The 26,895-nt window shown below is 41.4% G+C and overlaps 1 protein-coding gene across 1 annotated transcript in view; it reads left to right on the top strand.

Annotated features, from left to right (window-relative positions):
• The window catches only part of LOC126349411 (sphingomyelin phosphodiesterase 4), a 169,548-nt gene that overhangs the window by 54,701 nt on the left and 87,952 nt on the right, over window positions 1-26,895 (top strand). The window contains exon 7 of the mRNA XM_050002427.1: window positions 14,093-14,411. Coding sequence (XP_049858384.1) covers window positions 14,093-14,411 — 319 coding nt within the window. The remainder of the gene's footprint in view (window positions 1-14,092; window positions 14,412-26,895) is intronic.

Genomic DNA, 26,895 nt, shown 5'->3' with positions numbered 1-26,895 from the left:
ACAGCCTGGGGGATGTTTCCAGAATGAGATTTTCACTCTGCAGCGGAGTGTGCGCTGATATGAAACTTCCTGGCAGATTAAAACTGTGTGCCCGACCGAGACTCGAACTCGGGACCTTTGCCTTTCGCGGGCAAGTGCTCTACCATCTGAGCTACCGAAGCACGACTCACGCCCGGTACTCACAGCTTTACTTCTGCCAGTATCCGTCTCCTACCTTCCAAACTTTACAGAAGCTCTCCTGCGAACCTTGCAGAACTAGCACTCCTGAAAGAAAGGATATTGCGGAGACATGGCTTAGCCACAGCCTGGGGCCGCTGCAGAGTGAAAATCTCATTCTGGAAACATCCCCCAAGCTGTGGCTAAGCCATGTCTCCGCAATATCCTTTCTTTCAGGAGTGCTAGTTCTGCAAGGTTCGCAGGAGAGCTTCTGTAAAGTTTGGAAGGTAGGAGACGGATACTGGCAGAAGTAAAGCTGTGAGTACCGGGCGTGAGTCGTGCTTCGGTAGCTCAGATGGTAGAGCACTTGCCCGCGAAAGGCAAAGGTCCCGAGTTCGAGTCTCGGTCGGGCACACAGTTTTAATCTGCCAGGAAGTTTCATATCAGCGCACACTCCGCTGCAGAGTGAAAATCTCATTCTGGAAACATCCCCCAGGCTGTGGCTAAGCCATGTCTCCGCAATATCCTTTCTTTCAGGAGTGCTAGTTCTGCAAGGTTCGCAGGAGAGCTTCTGTAAAGTTTGGAAGGTAGGAGACGGATACTGGCAGAAGTAAAGCTGTGAGTACCGGGCGTGAGTCGTGCTTCGGTAGCTCAGATGGTAGAGCACTTGCCCGCAAAAGGCAAAGGTCCCGAGTTCGAGTCTCGGTCGGGCACACAGTTTTAATCTGCCAGGAAGTTTCATATCAGCGCACACTCCGCTGCAGAGTGAAAATCTCATTCTGGAAACATCCCCCAGGCTGTGGCTAAGCCATGTCTCCGCAATATCCTTTCTTTCAGGAGTGCTAGTTCTGCAAGGTTCGCAGGAGAGCTTCTGTAAAGTTTGGAAGGTAGGAGACGGATACTGGCAGAAGTAAAGCTGTGAGTACCGGGCGTGAGTCGTGCTTCGGTAGCTCAGATGGTAGAGCACTTGCCCGCGAAAGGCAAAGGTCCCGAGTTCGAGTCTCGGTCAGGCACACAGTTTTAATCTGCCAGGAAGTTTCATATCAGCGCACACTCCGCTGCAGAGTGAAAATCTCATTCTGGACAATTGAGATGTCACTATACATGCTTGTCCACCAAAAATAGCCTGTCCCATCGGGGGGCTAACTACTTTGTGGTGAGTTCATGCTTGGCTACCAGGGGGCCCAGATTTGCAGCACTTTTCTTTTCTGTGCTGCATGCCTATCCTCCTGAAATTCTTTTCCTCCCCCTTGGGGCGCATGTTTGAGATATTTTTGGGAATATGTTCTGATTTTTCAGTAGCCTGATACCAAAACAGACCCTCCATTACTTTCGCTCTCTCTCTCTCTCTCTCTCTCTCTCTCTCTCTCTCTCTCTCTCTCTCTGTGTGTGTGTGTGTGTGTGTGTGTGTGTGTGTGTGTGTGTGTGTGTGTGTTTGTGTGTTTGTGTTTTCCTCTTTCTCCTGTCCTTCCTCCGATTCAGTGTTTGAAGTTCCTCTTTTTCTTCTTCCATCCTTTGTGCTCGTGCATGTGTCAGATGTGTTAACAGGTGTCTGGGTAATGTGTAATTCCCACCCATGGGTCAACAGATAGGGTACACATGTACCATCTGGTACAGGCCAGGCCCAGGGAGGGCTGGCTGATTGGCTGAGCTCTTACCATCCCAAATTGCCAAGTGGTCCTTCTGTTATGAGTTTGGAAGGTTTGAACAATTACCTAAGGCAGGAGGAATGGCTCCCTCTGAGGGCCCCCCCCCCCCCCCCATATCCCCTCCCCCCCACCCCAAAAAAAATCAGAAGGAGCGCGCCTTCTTGCAATGAGTCAATCATCTTAGTTTCAGTCTACATCTGCTAACTGTAAATAGAATGAGGCTAATGATGTTGGTTGGACCGCCAGTAAAAGAGTGCACCGTGAGTTTCTGCTGCTAATAAGGCAAGTACAGCATTAGTTTATTACATATTTTTATGAGCTTCAAACAGGAGTGACTTAATTTCAATTATCTGTGTAGTTATTAGTGTAGTTTCGTAATTTCTTGCGTGTTTGAATGCTTACTAGGCACAACCTTTCATTTTAATAATAGTGTAGCATAGAGTACCGCCATTATTATTGACCCTCGTATTGCACAGGCTTTTGTTTGTTTTGCTTAGAACAGCTAAGTGTCGTTAGACTGTCAGTGAGAGAGCACAGTGAGTTCCTGATGCTAATAAGGCAAGTACACCATTCGCTTATTACATATTTTTACGAGCTTCAAACAGGAGTGGTTGCAGTAAAGGATAGGAACTGTGATAGCTGTGTACAGATGCAAGCTAAGTTCTTGACCATTCGCACACAGCTCCAGGCTATGTTGGCTTCTGTCACACAGTTTGAGGCTGCTGCCAAGGGATATTACTGTGGAGTGTCAGATGCGGGTATGTGAGGGACATCAAGCACGTCCCACTTGTCCCCTAATTCAGTACACTGTTGTGCCCCCCTCCCCCTCTGGGTACTGCTTGCACTGAAATTGATCCATCACCTGTGGTTGAGTGGGAGATCATTACAAAGTCTGGCAACCAGCGAAAGACTTTCCGAAGGGCTGATCGTAGGGCCTCTCCAGGTTTCGAGTGTTATCTTTGGCTGATGAAGTCTGAGCCGGATGCAGTCGTCCACACTGTTCCAGAGGAAGCTTCTCGGCCCGCAAGGTCTGGACATTCACAGACGGTGGGTTTGCTGGTAGTTGGAAGCTGCAACATTGGTTGCATAATAGAGCCCCTTAGGAACATGGCTGCCAAGGAGGGGAAGGAAGCTAGTGTGCACTCCGTGTGCATACCGCAGGGAGTCAATCCAAATGTGGGAAGGGTGCTTCTGGATATCATGAAGAATACAGTTTGCAGCCAACTGCAGGTGGTGGCCCCTGTCGGTACCAGTGACAAGTGTTGCTTTAGATCAGAGGCGATTGTCTCTGATTTCGGTTGGTTAGTGGAAATTGTAAAGACTGCCAGTCTTGCTTGCGAGATTAAGGCAGAGCTCACCATCTACAACGTCATCGACAGAACCAATTTTGGTCCTTTGGTGCAGAGCAGAGTGGTGCATCTGAATCAGAGGCTCAGGTGGTTCTGTGGCCGTGTAGGCTGCAGATTCCATGACTTGCACCCCCAAGTGATGAGTTTTCATGTTACGCTTGATAGGTCAGGAGTCCACTACATACAAGAAGCAGCTATGTGGGTAGTGGGGGCTGTGTGGAAAGGACTAGCAGTTTTTTAGGTTAGAGGGCCTCAGGAAACCACAGAAAGGGATTCTGTCTAAAAGGGGACAAGTAAAACACAGTAAGGTAATTGTAGAAACAATCAGTATTGTAGTTGTAAATTGTCGTATTTGTGTTGGGAAAAAAACCAGAGCTCCAACCTCTAATAGAAAGCACTGAAACTCTAGTAGCTATATGTATGGAAAGCTACATAAAGCCGGAAGTAAGTTCAGCCAAAATTTTTTTGAGCGATCTAACAGTGTTCAGAAAGGATAGATTAAATACAGTTGTTGGTGGAGTAGTTATTGCTGTCAGAAGCAGTTTACCTTGTAGTGAAATTGAAGTAGATAGTTCCTGCGAAATAGTATGGGTAGAGGTTATACTTGCCAATCGGACTAAACTATTAATTGGGTCATTTTACCGACCCCCGGACACAGAAGATATAGTTGCTGAACAGGTCAAAGAAAACTTGTCTCATTTCAAATAGGTACCCCACTCATACAATTATAGCCAATGGTGACTTCAATCTGTGCTGGGAAAAAAATACGTTTAAAGCCAGTGGCAGTCTTTATTTAGATGCCATCCGAAATTGTACTGAATGCTTCCTCAGAAAATTATTTTGAACAATTAGTTCATGAGCCCTCTTGAAGCGTAAATGGTTGCAAAAGCATACTTGACCTCGTAGCAACAAATAATCCTGGACAAATGGGGAGTGTCATGACGAATACAGGGTTTAATGAACACAAGGTAGTTACTGCTTGGCTGAATATCGTAACTCGTACAACCATTAAAAAGAAATGCAAAGTACGCATATTTAAAAAAGCTGGTAAAAATGCTCTTAATGCCTTTGTAAGAGACAGTATCTGCTCTTTCCGATCTGATCTTGTAAGCATAGAAAAGACGTGGAATGATTTTAAAGAGATAGTATCAATGGCAATTGAGAGAGATATATACCATATAAATTAATAAGTGATGGTACTGATCCCCCCATGGCACACAAAATGAATCAGATTGCTGTTGCAGAAGCAACAAAAAAAGCATGCCAAATTTAAAAGAGCACAAAAACCCCCAAGATTGCAAAGTTTTGCAGAAGATCAAAATATAGCTCGTACTTCAATGCGAGATGCTTTTAATAATTTCCACAATGAAACTCTGTCTTGGAATCTGACAGAAAACCCAAAGAGATTCTGGTCATACATAAAGCACACCTGTGGCAAGAGTCAATCAATACATTCAGTGCGCGATAACTATGGTGAAGTCACTGATGACAGTGCCCCTAAAGCAGAGTTATTAAATATGGTTTTCCGAAACGCCTTCGCCAAAGAAGACAAAGTAAACATTCCTGAATTCCAATCAAGAACAACTGCCAAGATGAGATATATAGAAGTAGATATCCTCGATGTAGCAAAGCAGCTTAGATCACTTAAGAAAGACAAGGCCTCTGGTCCAGATTGTATGCCAGTCAGGTTCCTTTCAGAGTATGTTGATACAATAGCTCCATATATAGCAATTATATACAACTGCTCGCTCACAGACTGTTCTGTACTTAAAGACTGGAAAATTGCTCAAGTCACACCAATACCCAAAGAGGGAAATAGGAGTAATTTGCTGAATTACAGGCCCCTATCAATAACATCAATTTGTAGTAGAGTTTTGGAACATATACTGTGTCGAATTACCTCAAAGAAAATCATTTATTGACACATAGCACGGAATCAGAAAATATCGTTCTTGTGAAACACAACTAACTCTTTATACTCATGAAGTAATGAGTGCTATCGAACGGGGATGTCAAATTGATTCCATATTTTTAATTTTCCAGAAAGCTTTCGAAACTGTTGCCCACAAGCATCTTCTAACCAAACTGCGTGTCTGTGGATTATTGCCTCAGTTTTGCGACAGGAAATAGGGGAGATAGTGCCACAGACATGATACGTGAATTGGAGTGGCAATCATAAAACCAAGGCATTTTTCATCGCGGCAGAGTGTTATAGAGTGGAATGGTGGACAGATAGCTTGAAGGTGGTTCTTTGAACCCTCTGCCGGACACTTTATTGTGAATAGCAGAGTAATCACGTAGATATAGACGTAAACGTGATTCAAAGACCCTCCCAGCTGCATCTCGGTTTCTCGTGGTTTCACGTTCTGAGGACAGTCAATCCTTTACTATGTTTGATCCATTTATTATTCAGAAGGGTGTCGGTGCAGTTATCAGCCCTGTGAATTCTTGCTCTCATTTATGCAATGGCACTTTACTTTTGTAGACTACTTGTGATTCCCAAGCACAAAAATTGCTTGCAGCCTCGCTTCTCCACGGCGATCCATTTCATGTCGAGGCCCATCAAATGCTGAATTCTTTGCATGGTGTTGTTACAGTTGGCTACTCGATGGTCTGACAGAGACATAAATCCAAACTTACCTCTCTGATCAGGGCATCGTTGCAGTTCATCAGGTGATGAAAAAAGTTGACACATTCTTAGTGCCCACACACACTCTTTTTCTCATGTTTGATAGAATAGTGCTTCCATCAGAGATCAAAGCAGGCTATGAAGTCATCACAGTCCGACCGTACATTCCGAACCTGATGCACTGCTACCAGTGTCATCATTATAAACACACTTGAATATCTTGTCAAAACCCAGTCAAATGTGTTACTTATGGTAGGGACACTCAAGAGGGTGATTGCTCACCTCTTTCCTCCCGCTGCATCAATTCAAATGGGAACCATGCAGCCTCCTCCTGAAAATATCCTGTGTATCTTAATGAGCAGGCCGTCCAGGAGGTCTGGTTGAAGGAAAAAGTGCCTTTTCTGTTGCTTCCAAGTTGTTGACTAGTGAGTAGCCTTGCATTTTACCATCTGGCATTTATAGTATCATTCTTGCTACATCTTCCTCTCCAAAGGACATAGCCTCGCAGACTTGCAGCCTCAAATTCAGCATCACGATTGTTCAAATTCACCACCGCAATTGTAAAATTTCCCAGTGTCATGGTAGCATCCCTGTCTTCTCCTCCCCCAGCCATGCAACAAGCCACCAAATTTTTGCTCCATACAGTGAAACCACCTGCTACACGACCAGAAAGTCAGACAGGATGGAAAGAATACTCCTGCAAAGACTTTTCACACCCTTCCAACTAACAGACATCTGAATCTTTATCTGTCAACTGCAAAGGCTTCAAGAAATCAAAGGCAACTGATCTTCCATTTAGTTGACTTAGAGATCCCCTTCAACAGTGTTGCTCACATGATAACCTTACCTGGCCGACCTCTGTGTCGTCGGTGCGCACTGCCAACCACTTTTCTGCCCTGGAATCTGTAAACTGACCAAGGGAGAATGCCGATTCCTCTGTAGATCTCATTGAACGGGATCCTCCAGTCTCCGCGTCCTATAGCAGTGTGTCTTTGAAAGCTGGCACTTCGCAACCGTCAAGGTGATACTCATTAATTTTTTTTTTCCCTTTTTCCCTTCCCTGCCATGATTCCCCTCCAGTGGAGCGCTCGTGGCCTTAGATTCAACAAGGGGGAATTATGGCTGCTCTTGGAATTGCAGCATCCACTTGTTCTCTACCTCCAGGAAACAAAATTGCTTTCTCATGACCATTTTGACCTCTCACATTTCTTTCCGGTCCGCTTTGACCTTCCGCCCTAGGTCAGTATTTCATCTTGAGGAGAAGTTATACTGCTCATCCGGGAAGACGTCGATAGCCAAACCATCTCACTGAACACAAGGCTGCAAGCTGTTGTGGTTCACATTTTCCTTCCTTGCTTCATCTTTTCTCATTGTACCGTCTACATCCCTCCATCATTTCGTGTCACCAGGGCAGACTTTAACGTGCACCATCCCCTTTGTGGCTCTCCCAGAACCTGTCAGAGAGGTGTGCCCTCTTGGCTGACCTTACTCAATTTCACCTCATCTGCCTCCACACTGGAGCACCTATGTCCCTTTCAGACTCCTTGCACACTTTTTCCCATTTGGGCCTCTCGTTCTGCATTGCCCAGCTTGTCCATTCTCTCTGACATGTATTAGTGCCCATTAACCATGTACTATCCATTTGCTGACAACTATCCCACCTAAATGCAAACCCAAACAGCAGCTTTCTAAGACTGACCGAAAGCTTTACTCCTCGCTGACGATCTTCGAATCACTTTATTTCCCAGGTCAAATGCCTTACAAATGTTATCCTTATCGCCGCAGAATGTTCCATTCCGCATACTTCATCTTTACTGTGCCACGTCCCATCCCATGGTGGACTGTGAGGTATGCTGCGATGCAGTTCATGCATGAAGAGGTGCTCTCTGAGCTTTTAATCATAATCCTACGATGACAAATTGCATTCGTTATAAACAGTTGTGAGCACAGTGTCGTTTCATTCTTCGAGACAGCAAAAATAGGTAGCTGGGTTTCATTTATTAGTTCTTTTAACAGTTGTAGCCCCTCTTCCATCATATGGGCCAACTTCCAATGGCTGTCTCAGACCAAGGTCCATTCCCCAGTTTCTTGACTGAATAGCAAATGTTGTCATAGGGGACCCTATTGCTATGTCCAACACATTGGGCCACTATTTTGCAGAGATTTTGAGTGCCACCCACTATCAAGCTGCCTTCCTCCATCAAAAATGAGTGGAGGCAGCATGGGCAATACCCTTGCTATGAGGGAGCTAGAGCATACTCTCACTTCAGTGCAATCCACTGCCACAGGGTCGCACAGTGTTCACATTCAGAGGTTGTAGAAACTTTCTCTTGGGGACAAGCATTTGTCCTTTATATGTACAATTGCATCTCTCGATCGTGTTTACTTGTGGAGCATTGACAACGGTTTTCTTTCCCACTAACAAAACCATTTGTATGAATTTCTTGTGGTACACTGGGTTTCTTCCACCGTCTTTACATCTTGGATCTGTTGCTCTTCCATTAAATAAAACTACGAAATTCCTGTTGCTCATGCTCAATTGGAAACTTTTTTGGTCATCCCATGTGTCGTACCTAGCTGCCTGCTGTACACGATCCCTCAACACCTTGTCCCCCCTCAGTGAGGCTTCCTGGGGAGCAGATATGACCACCCTCCTCCATTTGTACTGATCCCTTGTCCATTCGAAACTAGACTATTGGTGTTTTGTTTATGCATCTTGACACCGTCTAAATACAGTCCACCATCGTGGCATCCATTCGCTTAGTGGTGCCTTTTATGCTATCCTGGTTGAGAGTCTGTATGCAGAACTGGTGAACCACCGCTGTCTTACTGACATGATGTTCTTCTCAGTGGACACGCATGGTATTTGTCTGCCATGCCTGGCCACCCATCTTATACCTCCTCCTTCAATGACTCCATTGACCACCAGTATGGGGTGCGTCCCTCTTCTCTTGTTATGTCCTGGAGTTTGCTTTTGGCTTTTGCTCCAGTGGCTTAGCTTCATGCTACCTGCCACTTTCTCAATGGATGTGAAACCTTCATCACCGGGGTTTTGTGCGGTGGCCTGTGTTCACCCTGGACTTCTTTTGCTTCCTATGGACGTTACTCCAGACTCACTCTGTTGCCATAAGTTTCTGGACCTTCACATTGAACTTCACGATAGTATCTTTGTGTATATTGATGGCTTTCAGACTGACCATGGTGTTGGCTGTGCTCTTATCCTTGGCACTGATGATTTTTGGTATTGGCTTCCAGAAAATTGCTCATTATTTACAGAGGAGCTCTTCACCATGTATCAGGCCACGCAGTACTTTCGGCGACTCCGGTTTTTCAATTGGGTCATTTGCTCTGACTCTCTGTGCTCTTCTGAGCCTCTGTGTGCTGTACACAGTACATTCGTTAGTGCATCTGGTCCAAGAAAGCTTCCAAATGCTCATTATTGATGGAGCCACTGTGATGTTTATGTGGGTCCCTAGCCATGTCAGTCTGATGGGAAACAAGGGCACTGGACGCTGACACTGCTGTTGATGCTGCAGTCCTCCTACCTCGGCCCTCTGGTTCTTCCATTCCTTCCGATGATCTCTGTGGTGCTGTTCGTCATCATGTGGTGTCATTTTTTCATCTCCAGTGCTCCTTCCTTCATGGGGAAAAAGTTCTGGAGAATTAAACCTTTCCAAGCAGATTCACCGACCGCCTCTCAGCCCTCTCACCATGATCATTTTAGCTAGTTTGCTTGTTGCTTTAGCCATCACCATTTGTTAAATGTTGGTCCCCCACCACTGCACACACTGTCATCAGTTTTGACAGTTCACCATTTTCTTACAGAATGCCTGTTTTTTAACCACTTATGTTGCAGTTTATGGTTGTTTTTGGTGAGGTATCGGTCATTACAGTGAACAATTCATGGGCTCTCTACCCTGTTTTACTTTTTATCCATTGTAGCAATATGGCAAAGGACATTTAATATTTAGTTCAGGACTTCCGTTGTCTCTGTAACATATTTTATGGACCTTTCTTGAAGAGGAAGTCCCTGTTTCTAGCTGTCTTTCCTTCCATCAATTGGGCTTAATTTGTAGTTGCTTTTAACGCCTTTTTTGTCTTAGTGTTCTATAGTTCTGATAAGGACGAATATGACCTTAGTTGTTTTTGTGTCCTAAAACAAAACAAAACAAACATAGCCTACCATTAGCGGGAACTACAAATCATCAGTCCAGGCAACCATTGTCATCTTTACACCATATCCCATCCCATTGTAAGGGCTTGTTTTCCAGCATTAAGTTGGTGTACATTTTGATGATTTTTTACTTTTTTTCCCACAACCTTTGACAATTGCCGGTAAACTTTATGATCAGTACGTTATTGCTCTTGGTACATTATTGCTCTTGGCCTTTCTCTCTGGTAGTGACAGTCTCCCAGAAATCGAAGTACTCGCAGTACACACAGGTCAAAGTGGATAGCAAAAGTCTCTATGCCTGTTGGTCAAGCAGTGTTATCCAACACTGACTTGCTGTTGATGTTAGATGGCACCACTGTCAAAACTGACCCTTTCCCATTTCACAGTTGGCACTTCTCATGTGTTATGAGCACAGAGTGGGTGCGTACATTTTCTGTGCTCCCCACAACGCCATTACTGTTGTACTTGTGCTTAGGAGCATGGACAGGCATGAGTATTCAAACATAGAATCAGGGAGTTGTTAAGCTCTGCATTAAAGTGAATGCTATGCCAGTTCTACGCCCTGAAGAATTAGCGACATTTTAGGAAAGAATATTATCATGTTTATCTTCTGCCTCATCCCACTTTTGCCAAAACACAAAAGCTCCTCAACAAAGTTGAAGATAATATAAAATTCCTGAACCAAGGGTATATTACATTCCATGAGACTGTGCGAAGGAATGCTTGAGATAGACAATAAGAATGGTGCAAGAGATTCTGGGTGACCACAAGCACAACACCGGACTCCTCCAGTCCAACAGATTATCCGTCACTGAACATATGCCTGAATGTAAATGTGCTATCTAGTAGGAAAAATACAAATTTTGATGCAAGCTTCATCCTGATGACCCACTATTGTTAAGGAGGTTGTTGATATCCACCTTGCAGGGTCCTCAGAAACTGTAACAATAGGTATACCATCAGAAAAGCTTTAGACAATGCATTAAAATTGTTACATACTTTACCTCAGGACACTTATAATTACCAACTGCTGTTAGATTTGGAGACAAGGCGTGACTTCTGAGGACATACGTCAGAAGTGGAGGGTGACTGTCACCCAGCAGTGTCCGTTTCTATCAGGAACAATGCAGTACTATAAGATGATGCATAACAAAATGTATTTTACAAAATCAACTTCATAAGATTGTTGAATTTCATCTTGTGGGCTCTTAGGTGTGACACTCATCCCATTATGTCTCTGAATTGGACACGGTCCTGTGTTAAGTGGCTTCCTTCTCTGGCATGAAGACCTCTTACTCTGTGGTGCTTACGACATGCAGCTAAACTGTACATCACATGTTAGTTGAGAGTGCTTTATACCTTGACAAGATGGCAGCAGCCAGTTTTTGGCTGATCTGCTCTCTATTTTAAATGACATTGTTATAGATTTGACATGAGTTTCAAGAATATTGCTGGAAATGGTGTACTACTTAAATTGTTAGGCAGCAAATTTTAGTGGGAAATGTAGGTGACTGGATCATGCACTTATTATGTAAAGGTCAATTAACTACCATGCCCTGACCTGTTTGTTCATTTTCTGTGTTTTTATTATAATCTTTCATTTTAATATGTGGCATTCTCATTTTGATATACTTGTTTCCATTCTCTCTCGAAAAAAAAGAGAGATAAAAAGAAACTTTTGTGCAATGTGCACAAATGAATTGCAGACTTCTGGTTTGTGTGTAGTTTTTTGTTTTGTGTGGTAGCAAAAAGTTCGGTTTTCATCTCAACTACCTTGTGTTTGTTTCAAGTTATTGCTGTCTTCCTTATATATTTTACACTCCAAACTTATGGAAAAGAAAGTATTTGCACATGGCCTCAACCAACTATTCAGTTTTCTGTACAAATTGTGGCCAAACTTGACAGTCTAATGGCACAGCACACTACTCACCACTGTGTCATTCACTCAAACTGTTGCTACATAATCCATGCCATGTGTGAGTTTCTGGAGCTAAGTTGGGTAGAGAACGTGTTAGTGTGTATAAACTTGGGATTGCTAGTGCAGTGACAAGCATTCAAGTCCCTACAGCTGCAGTGTGTGCCATACACATGACTAAATTGTTTGTTCCTTATAACTATACTAGTGTATACTCATTCATGTTAGTTGAGAGCTCTGTTTCAAGTAAGCTGTGGGAGAATTCTGCGTATGATTTTACAATAGGAGTATGAATATTTCAACACACAACAGTCTTCACAGTGACATATTCTAAGTGATGCTTTCAAATGCAGTTACAAGCAGATGAATTAGTCAAGCTTATTGAATAGGACACAGCGGTATTTTGGCTGGTAAGTGATGCTACATAATTACAAACATCAGATGATTACTCAGAGCTAGTCAGGATAAAAGGTTGGTGGCTCATTAGCTTTATCTCCTGCCTCATCCCACTATATGGTAAGTGCAAAAAGCAATAATGTCTCTGTCAACAAAACTTTCAAGTCCAGCAACACTTGGTACTCCAGTGTCACCACGAACAATGGCTACAGTAAACCATCCGTTACCATGACCAAAAGAATCATTTATATCTAAACTAAAATTAAGTCTGCAACTGACGAAAACAGCAGGACCATCCAGCAGAGCTTGTGCAGCGACTGACTTAACTGGAATACGGTTCTTCTTGTCTCCAGCTGTGGTAGCAAATTCGATGTTCTCTATGGTCTTGTAGACTGTTTGCTTAGAATGGCGGCGATATCTTCTATACGGCATCTTGGCAGCGTTCAATGCAGTTGCCTGTGCAGCAGGACTTGAAAGTTTTGTTGACAGAGACATTATTGCTTTTCGCACTTACCATCGAGAACATCGAATTTGCTACCACAGCTGGAGACAAGAAGAACCGTATTCCAGTTAAGTCAGTCGCTGCACAAGCTCTGCTGGATGGTCCTGCTCTTTTCGTCAGTTGCAGACTTAATTTTAGTTTAGATATAAATGATTCTTTTGGTCATGGTAACGGATGGTTTACTGTAGCCATTGTTCGTGGTGGCACTGGAGTACCGAGTGTTGCTGGACTTGAAAGTTTTGTTGACAGAGACATTATTGCTTTTTGCACTTACAATATTTCTGAATTGGCTAATAAGGATTTTGGTAAATCAGCATATGGTTAGAGTATTTGATCTATGTTGACAGTCATTACACTTGCAATAACATTATAAAAGGCCACCCTTGACTCTCCTATCAGGTGAACCATTAGTGTATGTTTGCATATACTTTCATCAAGCGAAGTGTAATGACCTCCTGTGTTAAGTTTTTGCAAAGCAAGGTCTGCTGTTACAGCACTTTGTGATAAAAAAATGCCTCTGTTTCGTTCTAACATTTAATTTTACTTGTATTGTGACAATCTGGAGGAAAGAATCACAGTGTTGACATTTTTTTCCATTTTGAATAATAACAATTTCAAGATTTCTGATTGCTGGTAGCTATCTTGAAGCTATTTTCTTAAGTGAAAAAGATCATTGTTAAGTTTTTCATGATTGCTAGAAATTGTCAGTAGCATAGTCATTGCTGTCTTTGGATTCCTCCTCCTGCTCTTGACTGAAAATTCTTGCTCTTTTTTCTTATTATCTCTGCTATTGTGGTTCTGTTGCTGTAAAAAATCACTGTTCTTCCTAAATAAAGTGTAAATTTTTAAGATGTAGATTTTCATATTGATCACTTTTGTAGGTGTAGACAGTTATTACTGTCTCAAGGCATCTGAATGATAGACTTCATTGCAGCCTTTTGATTCTTATGTGGGGCAGTACATACAGGAATACAGCATTGAAGGAGGATGTTTTCTCGCTTTTATTGCTAAAAGTAGTATTACTCAGTATCTTAAACATTTTTTTAGCAGGCAACGTAGATTACCATATGAAGAAAAGTAGTGTATTAATAAAATATTCTCTGAGTCCTGACTGTCAGCCACTTGACAATGACAGAGGAGATCTCTGCTGAAGTGTCTTCGGCAGCTGACCACTTGTCATATCTTGAAGCCCAAGAATATTTTATTAACGGATACCATCTTGAGAGCATGCGTTCACACTTCTGTTTGAAGTACTTTATATTACATTTATATGAACTTGAACATTTCATGCACTGTGTTTATAATTTACCTTGAATTTTCAGAGTAATATTGGGTGCAGTACAAGGGAAGATATTCCTGTTTCTGCAACACTGCATGCAACACTGGCCTCTCGATGGTTCATTTCGGTGGGTGCTCGAATTGTGGCTCAGTTTTATCCAGCCATGGCGCTATACGGAACAACGCCATAGGGGAGGCATTGAGAGAGGGCCTCTCATGACATGTGATATCCGCATATGGAGTTACTTTGTGGCAGAAAATTTGCCTGCCTACACAGCAATCTTTCACCAACTGTTACCTCGTTTCTCTCGCCTTGATTTGCCTCTTCCAAAAAATTCTTACATGCTTTATAGGGTCACAAAGGTGAGTTCACTAAATTAAAAGCAAAGCTCAAGAATCTATCTTACTCAGACCTTTTAAAGTAAGAAAATCAATAAAAATATTTATATCTTGCTAAAGCTTCTATGTTACTTTGTAATTTTTAATATTTCTGTCCCTTGAAAAGTAATATACAAAATATGTTTGTGGCGTGCGTAATAGACATTAAACTTCATATTCAAAAAAATAGAATATCCCAGATTATCCAACAGCTTGAAGATATGGCAACAATAATCCAAACTCTGTGCTTTCTTGTTTTTTCGTTTCCACGTTATTCCTAAAATAGTTCTTCTCAAGATGCTTCCTCAAACTTCTCCCATAACACTGATGTTAATGGAACATTAAACCCTGTGACATGACATACAACAATAGACACAGAGTCTTGAGCTTGACTTTATCACAAAATTAATGACTAATATCAACAATAGAAAGTCCAGTTTGGAGTAGCAACAGTATTATGGAAAGGATAGAGTGCTGCCCACCTTTGATGGCATGTTGAGTTGTAGACAGACAATACAAAAAGACTTTGAGCTTTGGGGCAGAAGCTTTTTCAGAAAGGAAAACACACACACTTTCACACAAACCAGCACACGTCATGCACACATGACCATAACTCTGGCCATAGTGGTCACTCTGGCTGGAGACAGTGGTCATGCATGCATATGGCGTGTGTGTGTGTGTGTGTGTGTGTGTGTGTGTGTGTGTGTCCGTCCCTGAAGAAGGCTTAGGCTGAAAGTTCAAATGTGTAACAACATACTTTTAGTTGTGCTTGTTTCCAACTCAATGTGTCACCTTTACAGTGAGTAGTAATCTGTCCTTTTCATAATATTGTTAATAATTAGGTCTGAAATGGAAACGTTGGAGATTAGAAAACTGGGATCAGACAGGATTTTGACACCACATGTTTAGCTTTTGGAGGCTTGGAGACTAGAATGGTTATGTACCATAAAGGAATCAACAATTGCATGGTGATCTTCCCTCTATGCTTCTTGAAGCGAATCGATTATCCTTTACAATCTAAGTATCACCCATACCTGGTTGACTCAGGATGTGACCATAAGGTGAGAGGAACCAACCATTTGTCAATGTGGTGCCTCTTTGTTGGTGGTCCATTCCTGTTAGCATCACAACTTCACTGCTTTGCATCATACACTGTAGGTTGACCATTCTTTGTTTCCACAGTTAAGTGATGATGTCCAGGCAACAGACATGGTTTTGCATTTTATTCGAAAGGGTGGTTTATACACACTCATTTAAAGCATGTATCTCATTGTTTGAGTGTGGCATTTGTGTGTTTGGTTCTGCAGTGAGCCAATGTAGTTCATTTCTGGTTTTTTATTATTGCTGTTGCTAATCTGTCAACTGTGAAATAAAATAAGTATGATAAATTTGTTTCACTTCGGAATGTAATTGCCGACAGCTGCATCATTCATGAAGTAAACTTCAGGGAACTTCCTTGATGAATAGCATCTCAAGGAGTTCTGACTTATTTTTGTATGTAGTTCCTAATAGTGTCAGACATTGGAAAATCCAGGATGGAGTGTAACAATATTATGAAAAGGATGGTTGCTACTCACCATACAGTACAGATGCTTAGTTGCAGATAGGCACGACAAAAAGACTGTCAGCCAACAAGGCGTCTGCCATAAATAGACAACACACAATTCACACACGACCACAGTCTCAGGCAGCTGTAGCCAGACCTTTGCCAATCTGCGATTCAGCATCTCCGCTATATGCTGAGTAGCAACTATCCTTTCAATTTGTTATATTTCTAATAGTGTCACTTCTGTCAGCAGGCGCTGTCTCAAATTGCAGGAAGTCAAAATCTGTGAGACTGTTGACTTTTGTGGTGTATAATCATGGTGGCAACTCTTGTGGAAAATGTGGAGTTCTCAGGGAATTACATTTTACCTGGGAAAATTGGAGAATCTCATGGAATTTCAGGACTTTTATAAAATTTCAGGGAATTCTGTTTTTAACTTAGTATTCAAATTTAATTTCATTGGCATTCATAAATCACAAGTTTTAAAATACTTAATATTTCTGACTGTTAGTTATATATTATTCCATATAAATTATTGATGATTGATATTCAAAAACTTTGGTTAGTATAGCTCAGTTGAGAGGAAAGAAAAGCCATTATTGTGTTTGACATCCCCACTTGCCATTAATTTCTCAGGAGCTTTTTGACATCATTCTTCATTTTCACACCCGGAATTCTCAGGGACCTTTTTTCCCCTCCCCCCTCCCAGTTTGAATTGCCACCATGATGATGATTTTGAAATATTGTCATATATCGAACCATGTGACATTGTCCAAACAGTATGATGTTTTGGAAATCTGACGTGTTGCCAACTTCAGGATGCCATCTTATATAATCTCTTCCTCCTGCTGCTGTTCTGAAGTCCACTACACCTAAGTGCAGCTCCACTGGTGATACAGAGATGGAAGTGCTTGGTCATAACATGAGCCATCACGAAGTTTGAGATGCTGCTGATGTAGTGTGGCATGAGTGCATCTTCCTGCAATCTTTTGCTGCATGTTGATGGTGCTCAAGGCTGTATTCCAAGCCTTACCTAGTTGGAAAGTGCTGACTTTGTCATTTCTTCATGTAACTGGATCTCAACAGACTCTTTTAAAAAGCTATCCTAAAACATGTTGGTGTGGTTTTTAACAACTTGGTGCCGTCATAATTTGTGATATGTTGTTTGGATCTGGCTTTGTTGTTTGTTGCTTACCTGTATGACACTTGCATTGTGCACTTATTTCCTGTACTGTAGAGATAATCTGGCCTTCATACATTTCCTGCCCTGACATGGCACGTAGTAGACCCTTGGTTTCTGGAGTCCTTGGCAGACCCACAACAAGGCTTTCATCTTGGACAGGAGGCAGAAAATATACTTGGCATTATTCTGCCAGAGAGTTCTTCCAATTTTGACTGATGTTTTCATTATGTGAGAGATAAATGTGATTCCATCAGATTTCTCTTCCTCTGCCTTCAGTTTTATGACACCCTGATCTGACAGTGGCTGCAACTGTTCTTGAGGAAAACTTTATATGTTGCAATGCCTTAGCTAAACTTAATACCATATTTGAACATTACAGATTGTTTTTCTTACTTACCAGTGTTAGCTTAAATTTTCCTACATTTAGATCATGTTCCATTCATCACACCAGATACGTATTCTCTTTAAGTCATTCTGTACCCTCCCACAGTGAAGCAACGATGGTGCTTGCCCATACATAACATCATCATCAGTAAATAGTCACTGATTGCTACTCATCAAATTGTTTATGCAGGTAGAGAACGAGATTAGTCCTTGCACACTTCCCTGGAACACTTCAGACGACACCCTTGCCTCTGATGAGAACTCACCATCCTGGACAATGTACTGGGTTCTATTAATTAAAAAGTCTTTGAGCCACTCATATCTGAGAACCTGTTCCATATGCTCAGACCTATGTTAACAGTCTGCAGTGAGGCACTGTGTCAAACAACTGCTTTCCGGAAATCTAGAAATATACCATCTGTCTGTGGCCTTTCATCCATAGTTCACAGGATATAGTGCGAGAAGCAGCTAGCTCAGTTTTGCATGAGCAATGTTTTCTAAATCTGTCCTTAATTTGACGAAAGAAGTTTTTCTGTCTCTAGGTAAGCTATTATATTCTGACTAAAAATTTGCTCAAGGATTCGGGAACAAACCAGTATCAAGGATATTTACCTGTAATTTTGAATGTTCATTCGTTTACCCTTCTTCTTTACAGTAGTCACCTACATTTTTTTTATTCGCATGGAACCTCGCACTGAGTGAGAGATTTGCGATAAATGCCAGCTAAGAAAGGGACCAATGCTGAAGAGTATTCTGTGTAAAACAGAATCAAAGCTTCATCCAAGCAACTTATTTGTTTTCAACTCTTTCAGTTGCTTCTCAATACCAGTAATGCTTTTGTGTGCATCCTCCATACTGGAGTCAGTGTGACAATCTAATTATGGAAAGTCTGTGATTTTCTTGTGTGAATGATTTATTAAATGTGAACTTCTGCTTTAAGATATTTCACTAACAAGGGAAACTCCCCTTCACACTCCCCTCAGATTTAGTGGTAAGTGGGTCCAGTGGACAGTCAATCAGAAAACGGACAACTACTTTATTAACAGCTAAAAGGAAGTGGCTTTCGAATGGAAACCACAAACATTTGAGGACCAGGTGTTTAGTTAGCTGAATCCTCCACTGGAAAATGCGTCTAGTGTGTTATACACAGCATTTGTGACAGTACGTTTGTCATATGATAGGAATCTCTTATTGATGCACCTAACTTGTACGAATGATGAGTGAGATATGTCTCCTTGTCCGATACAGGTGTTCGTACGAATGTGACTGTGACCCCTCCCAAGGAAATGATGAAAATGTAATAGTTTGTCACATAAGCTGCAACAAATGAATGCACTAGTTTCACAACCACACAGTTTCTCTGTCCTCTGTCAAAATCTGTTTTTGAAGCTGCATTCTGTTTTGGAAGTCTTTGACTCTTGGATTCCTTTGTTCTTGCATAGTTCACACCCATATATTTGTTGTTTTAATTTCTATGAGGTGTCAACGTGCTATCTTGCCTGCCCCCACTATTGATCACATTTACTTGCAACAATAATGTATTCTTACTACACGAGTCATATTCTATAACCCTTGTATAGTATGACAACTGCCAAGACTACAGAAAGAGAACAAACATTTCAGTGACTGGACGGATAGTTCATAATGTTGTGAAGAATAAATAAATAAATAAATAAATGCCACAAGGAAGTTTTGAACATGGCTCACCCTCTTGGCAGTCCAACACCATAACAACTTACCCATTGCACTGCTGTTTTTTTTTTTTTTTTTTTTTTTTTTTTTTTTTTTTTTTTTTTTTTTTTTTTTTTTGTGCAGGCTTACAAATTTCTGATAACTGTTGCCTTTGGCATTTCTGTAGTCTATTTTGAACTGCGAATACGACACTCTCTCTTTCCTCAGCATTTTCTGAATTTTGTTATTAAACCATAGTGCATCTTTTCCATCCTTAATCCATTTTCTCAGTATTATGTTCGAGTATAATGTCTTTTCTGGAGACTAGAAATCTACTCTGTAGGAATCGGCATGGGTTTCGAAAAAGACGGTCGTGTGAAACCCAGCTCGCGCTATTCGTCCATGAGACTCAGAGGGCCTTAGACACGGGTTCACAGGTAGATGCCGTGTTTCTTGACTTCCGTAAGGCGTGTGACACAGTTCCCCACAGTCGTTTAATGAACAAAGTAAGAGCATACGGACTATCAGATCAATTGTGTGATTGGATTGAGGAGTTCCTAGATAACAGTACGCAGCAGGAGAGAAGTCTTCCGAAGTAAGAGTGATTTCAGGTGTGCCGCAGGGGAGTGTCATAGGACCGTTGCTATTCACAATATACATAAATGACCTGGTGGATGACATCGGAAGTTCACTGAGGCTTTTTGCAGATGATGCTGTGGTGTATCGAGAGGTTGCAACAATGGAAAATTGTACTGAAATGCAGGAGGATCTGCAGCGAATTGACGCATGGTGCACGGAGTGGCAATTGAATCTCAATGTAGACAAGTGTAATGTGATGCGAATACATAGAAAGATAGGTCCCTTATCATTTAGCTACAAAATAGCAGGTCAGCAACTGGAAGCAGTTAATTCCATAAATTATCTGGGAGTACGCATTAGGAGTGATTTAAAATGGAATGATCATATAAAGTTGATCGTCGGTAAAGCAGATGCCAGACTGAGATTCATTGGAAGAATCCTAAGGAAATGCAATCCGACAACAAAGGAAGTAGGTTACAGTACGCTTGTTCGCCCAATGCTTGAATACTGCTCAGCAGTGTGGGATCCGCACCAGGTAGGGTTGATACAAGAGATAGAGAAGATCCAACGGAGAGCAGCGCGCTTCGTTACAGGATCATTTAGTAATTGCGGAAGCGTTACGGAGATGATAGATAAACTCCAGTGGAAGACTCTGCAGGAGAGACGCTCAGTAGCTCGGTACGGGCTTTTGTTAAAGTTTCGAGAACATACCTTCACCGAAGAGTCAAGCAGTATATTGCTCCCTCCTACGTATGTCTCGCGAAGAGACCATGAGGATAAAATCAGAGAGATTAGAGCCCACACAGAAGCATACCGACAATCCTCCTTTCCACGTACAATACGAGACTGGAATAGAAGGGAGAACCGATAGAGGTACTCAGGGTACCCTCCGCCACACACCGTCAGGTGGCTTGCGGAGTATGGATGTAGATGTAGATGTAGATGTAGATGTAGATGTAGATGTAGATGTAGATGTAGACATACTTCTCTAGAACACAATTTACAAATTTACAATCAATTTAAACTTTGCCTATAACTATTTATGTCCAGAATATTGGAAACAAAATAATGCCCATTCTTTATTGAAGCAGAACATTAATAACTGATTATCCGCTCGTTCCAGCATAAAAACTCTTTCTGCCTTCTGACTGGATTTATTAACTTTACTAACCATCTTCGCTTTGATGACACCATGATCACTAATCCCTGCCCCTCTATTGACACTTTCAGTAACATCAAGCATGTTTGTAGCTACAAGGTATAAAATTTTTCCATAGTATTTGGGTCATCAAACTAGCTGCTCAGCTCAGGTTGTGGAAAATGTATTGAGGACTCCTTCACAAGAGTTGTCTTTCCATACCACCTGCAATGAATCCATAGACTTCCCAGTCTGTACTCGGTAAGTTAAAGCCATCTCCAGCTAATATTGCATGGTTATGCTACTTCTGTGCCACTGAGCAGTGACATTCTTTGAATGATTCTGTAACTGTCATGGCAGAATCAGGTGGTTGGTAAAAACATCAAATGATTAACTTGTGTTCACGTAGAAAAGTTTCTCGTGTCCAGATAACTTCGCAGTCACTTTCAGTTTCCACCTATGTAGACAATATGTAGCCAGTCACAATGAATACCATCCTTTCCGTGCTGTTTAACCAGTGTTTTTAATATACGTTTAATACCTCATTAAATATTTCATCCAGCTGTGGGTTCAGAGTACAGTTTGAGTGTGACACCTTCCCAGGAGGGCAGTAAACTCAGGGATTTTGTTAGGGATGCTTTGGCAATTTACCATCAAAATTTTTTACATTCATAGTTTCCTTGCTTTATTTATTAACTCATTTGAGTTGGGAGCAAATGCAGTACATGATAATTATCATTAATAATAAAAGTTGTTGCCCAAAACTCTCTGAGTTGTGAGCAGAAGATCTTCTTCTGTACAAAATTCAGGGCATAGTTGATATACTACTAGGTGTTCAATGGCGTGTTCTTCCTGTAGTCCACAGGGAAGTGCCATTTGTGGTGGTTACTCCTGGATCTTCCAACTCCAGATTGAAAGACTGCTGAGTGACCTCCGTATGATCCAGTTGTGTTCATGCCCAGGTGGGAGGGTTTCCGAAGCGGTGGCCAGGTGGAGTTATTCCAGAGTCGAGAAATTTACAGTTGTTTCCTTGCTGATAGCTACTGCTATTTACAACACTGAAGCGGCCTTGAAACTTCTGGACATCAACACTGTAACTGCTGGAATGTGCCCATATAATGGATTGTTTTCCTGATAAGTCTGATTAGTTCTCTCTGCATTGGCTGCCTACTTCATGACAAATATCTGGTGTCACAGTGCCTGCGGCTGGTATAATTTTACAGGCACTGTAGGTTTCAGACATCCTGTAATAACTGTACACATTTCATTCATTCAACCCCAGAAGCAATTCAGTGATCTTTTGATCTTTGCCTTGTATGTGACCCATTGTTTTGGCCTAACATTCCCTATGTGCACTCCACAAGAACATTGTTACCTCAGTAGCTGCTTCCATCATTCTTTCAGAAGCAATTCTGGTTGCTTTGTGACCCCACAGATCATGAGTGGGAGGTAAAAATGTCTGGATGCACATTCACCACACAGAATCAATTGATAGATGTTTTGGTTTTATAACAAGCTCTTCTTGATCAGATTCAGAGACATCACCTCAGACAGTCCACAAGAACAAGCCAGTAACTCAAATCAAATGAGGAATGTGAGGAAGGGACATATGGCTAATGTTGATGCTGGGGGAACTGTGTCAGTTTTGTAAAGAACCTGATGCTATCAGCAAATGCAAGAGGTTTCAAATGCTAAGTATCGATGAACGGCAGGCATTTGTAACAGGAAATAAGTGTTGTTTTTTGTGCATGTGTCCAGTCACTTCTCAAGTAAATGCAAAATTTCTCCTTGTAAGGCCTGTAAGGGAAGGCACAATATACTGCTCCACAAGTCAGCTGATTCAAAAGATAAACAGGATGGTGAATCTGGAAGCTACTCCTTGGCCAATCAGCCTGTGAAGGGGAGATCAAACATAAAATTTAATGTTTTGTTGACAGATGCAGTTGTCGACATTAGACAACAAGGGTAAGTTGCAGTCTTGTAGTGTGCTGCAAGATAGTGTGAGCCAGCTGTCTTTTATATCTAAGGCATGTCAACCAAACTAAAATTGAAACAAAATAGTCATTTCCTGCGACGGCAAAGACATTGCCTTTGCAGCCTCAATTCTTATACCCATAACATTGAACTGTTGTCTAGGCTTAGTGACTTTCAAGTTAGAACCACTTGTGCTGTTGTGGAAAATGTCGCCAGTGACTTAACAGAAAGCTGTATAGATATAAGATGTAGGAATGTCCCCCTTGATCTACCACTTGCTGATCCTTAGTTCAAGATGATGCTTGCCACAGTAGATTCAATTCTTGATGCCAAGGCTTTCTTCGATGTTGTATGTAGGGTAAGGTTGGAGAAACCAAAAGATCCATCACTGATTGAAACTAAATTTATGAGGGTAATCCCAAAAGTGAGATCTCCTATTTTTTATAAGTTCATAGACCTGTTTATTTCTACAATGGTTTACATCAGTTTACAGCTTGAACATTTAGCTATTTTTCGACATAATCACCATTTCTGTCAATGCATTTTTATAGATGCTGTGGCAGTTTTTGTATGCCCATGTCTTACCAGCTCACTGCCATGCGGTTCAAAAAGTTATGAACCTCTTCTTTCACCTCATTGTCGGAAATGAATCGCTGGGACCACAGTTAACACTGACAGGTACTGTCAGACTCTGAAAAAACTCAAATGGGCAATTCAGAACTAGAGAAGAGGAATGTTTAGCAAGGACATACACATTCTCCATGACAACTCTCACCCACACATCACTCGGCAAACCGTTGCTCTTGTGCAACAGTTTCAGTGGAACATAATCACCCATCCACCCTATAGTCCTGATTTGGCGCCCAGTGACTCACCTGTTCCCTAGGTTAAAGGAACATTTGGCCGGAAAGCGATTCAGCTCTGATGAGCTGGTGAAAGTTGAGGTTCATAACTTTCTGAACAGCATGGCAGTGAGCTGGTATGACGTGGGCATACAAAAACTGCCACAGCGTCTACAAAAATGCATCGACAGAAATGGTGATTATGTCGAAAAATAGCTAAAAGTTCAAGCTGTAAACTGATATAAACAGGTCTATGTACTTAAAAAATGAGAGACCTTAGTTTTGGGATTACCCTCATAGCTGGATTTTGCCTGGTAGGATTCCTTCAGCTGCATGCAACATGTCTCATTCTGCAGTGTGAGGCTTGCATTTAGTGTCTCACAGCTCAAGATGAAGGTGGGAGGTTTCTGGTTCGTCTGCCAGTGAAACCGGATGAAGTCTGGAACACCTTTAGAGAAGATTTCAAAGGCATGCAAATCTGAAACGTGAATATGCTGCAGTCACGCATGAGTATATTTAACTAGGACACATGGGGCTCTCGAACTCTCATGGTATCGTAGGTCGAAAGTTTTACCTCCCATATCATGCTGTCTTCAAGGAATGCAGTGCCACTACTAAGTTGAGGGTAGTGTTTGATGGCTCTGCTGCCATTTGTAACAGAATACCCCTCAAAGATATCTTGATGGTTGGCTTAACTATCCAACCAGATTTATTTTCGATTATTATAAAATTTTGCTCCATTAATGTGGCTCTGTCAGTTGACATAGCAAAAATGTATCTCCAAGTGTCTCTCTATCCTGGTGATAGGAAATTTCACAGAATTCTGTGGTGGGAATCACTGAACTGATGCAAGAGTATGGATTATCTACAGTCACTTAAGAGGAGTTAGAACGCTCTATCCTATGTTAAATTTAGTGACTTGGCTTCCCTGTAGTTCAGAAACCACTGTAGCCATTAACATGAAACTTTTACAGGACATTAAACTGTGTGTTTTGAGTTTACTGATCTACAGTAATTGCATTTCAGCCCTTGCTTTCGGAAATACAATTTTTTAATTACATGATTAAAATTTTGTGTACTTTTTTGTACATTATCCTACATAATTTTAATTATACATAACATTATGTTCTTCTTTTGGTTCAGTAGACTCAGGATATGTATGTTATTACTCCCTGGAAATCTGAATACTCGAAGTGGTTTCTGAGATTTAGGGAAAAATGCAACAGAAAATTTAAATATTCGGGAATGGCTTCTAAAGTTTCAAAAGAGTGTAACTCACTTAATATGTGCTTAATTTTTTATTTTTAGTCACTCTGAAGCACCCTCCACCATACTGTATATCGCCCTCTTGATCTTTTTCCAAGTCTTTTCTTCTTTCTGGACTCCTTATTGACCAACTGTGCTGCATACTCTGCTTTATCAATGGGAATCTTGTCCATCCATTCAAGTTCTCTGATGCAGTTTGGTCCAGGATTGATTCCCATATGCTGTAGCACTTTCACCCTACCAATATTGCCATCATTAAAAGCAGTAACAGCATCACTGCCCCCCCCCCCCCCCCCCCACTTTAATGTCTTCATTCCAATAAAAACATTTTTTGGTAAGCGAGTCCATATAAGATTATTGAACGACTCATCGGGATGATTTTGCCAGACACTTCTTCAGTAATTCAGTATTTGCCAGGTCTCTGTAAATAGGTTTTATGATATCCACGACTGTTGCAGGGATGGAATGTTTATGGCTGTATGAACTATATGAGTACTGGGCATTGCAGTAATTGCACCATGAATCAGGTCCAGGAGGGCAAAGGTGGTGTACTGGTTTTTCATCAGTTGACAGTCTGTGGAAGCAGGTAGTGTAGCCCATACTGCCTGCTTCATTTTCAACAATTTGTCAGTATTATTTCTAATGGCCATCCCATAATACTGTTGTAGTTCATCAATCATTTTGTCTATCAGCCTGCCTCATATGGTTTCACCATCAGAAAGTTTCTTGTCTCTCAAACTTTGTTTCAACTTCCTCAACCTGGTGCCCATTCTCTTCTGGACATGACCAATACAAACACATATATTAACCTTTATAACACAGAAATCCACAGCTTTCTATATAAAAAATTACTGATTTTATTGGATCTTGAAGTAATGCATGTAAAATTTTTTAACATTTTCAATTGATGTAGATCATATTTTAAAAAGTAAAATAAAATACTTCCCATGTGAGTTTGTAAGTGAGATGTATATCATTTTATTCGAAAAATTGCAAATTTTATAATGAGATAAAAATCCAAAAATGTGATATTTTTTCCAATTTAACTCCCCTTAAAGAACTGTTCCTGCAGCCTGTCCTGTGACTAGATGTCTCCAACAGTTGGCTTTGAGAAGGAAGAAGTTTTTAATGGCATTGCAATCATTGTTTTCTAGCTTCTATGTGTATGACTTATTATGTGGGTCAACTACTGAAACTTAAAGCTTGTGAACATCCAATGATGAAATTGTGCTGCAGTAGCCAATGTGTTATGGGACAAATTCCATTGTAGGACAAAGAAACATCTTTGCCTTGTAATCTTGTCGTAGAAAAAGCCATAAAAACATTAGGAATCTTGTGGCACCATGGCTCTGACACACTTCAGTGCCAAGTGCAGCTGGAGAGTCATCAGTGCTGAAAGATTACAGAGTGTAATGTTCTATGTACCAGGTGATAAAAAAGTCAGTATAAATTTGAAAACTGAATAAATCGCGGAATAATGTAGATAGAGAGGTACAAATTGACACACATGCTTGGAATGACATGGGGTTTTACTAGAACCAAAAAAATACAAAAGTTCAAAAAATGTCCGACAGATGATCAGAATAGCAATAATTAGCATAACAAAGTAAGACAAAGCAAAGATGATGATCTTTACAGCAAATGCTCAATATGTCCACCATCATTCCTCAACAATAGCTGTAGTCGAGGAATAATGTTGTGAACAGCACTGTAAAGCATGTCCGGACTTATGGTGAGGCATTGGCATCAGATGTTGTCTTTCAGCATTCCTAGAGATGTCGGTCAATCACGATAGACTTGCGGCTTCAGGTAACCCCAAAGCCAATAATCGCATGGACTGAGGTCTGGGGACCTGGGAGGCCAAGCATGACGAAAGTGGCGGCGAA

The sequence above is a fragment of the Schistocerca gregaria genome, chromosome 1 (genome assembly GCF_023897955.1).
Source record: "Schistocerca gregaria isolate iqSchGreg1 chromosome 1, iqSchGreg1.2, whole genome shotgun sequence".
NCBI lineage: Eukaryota > Metazoa > Arthropoda > Insecta > Orthoptera > Acrididae > Schistocerca > Schistocerca gregaria.
This window is presented reverse-complemented; position numbering and strand designations above follow the sequence as displayed.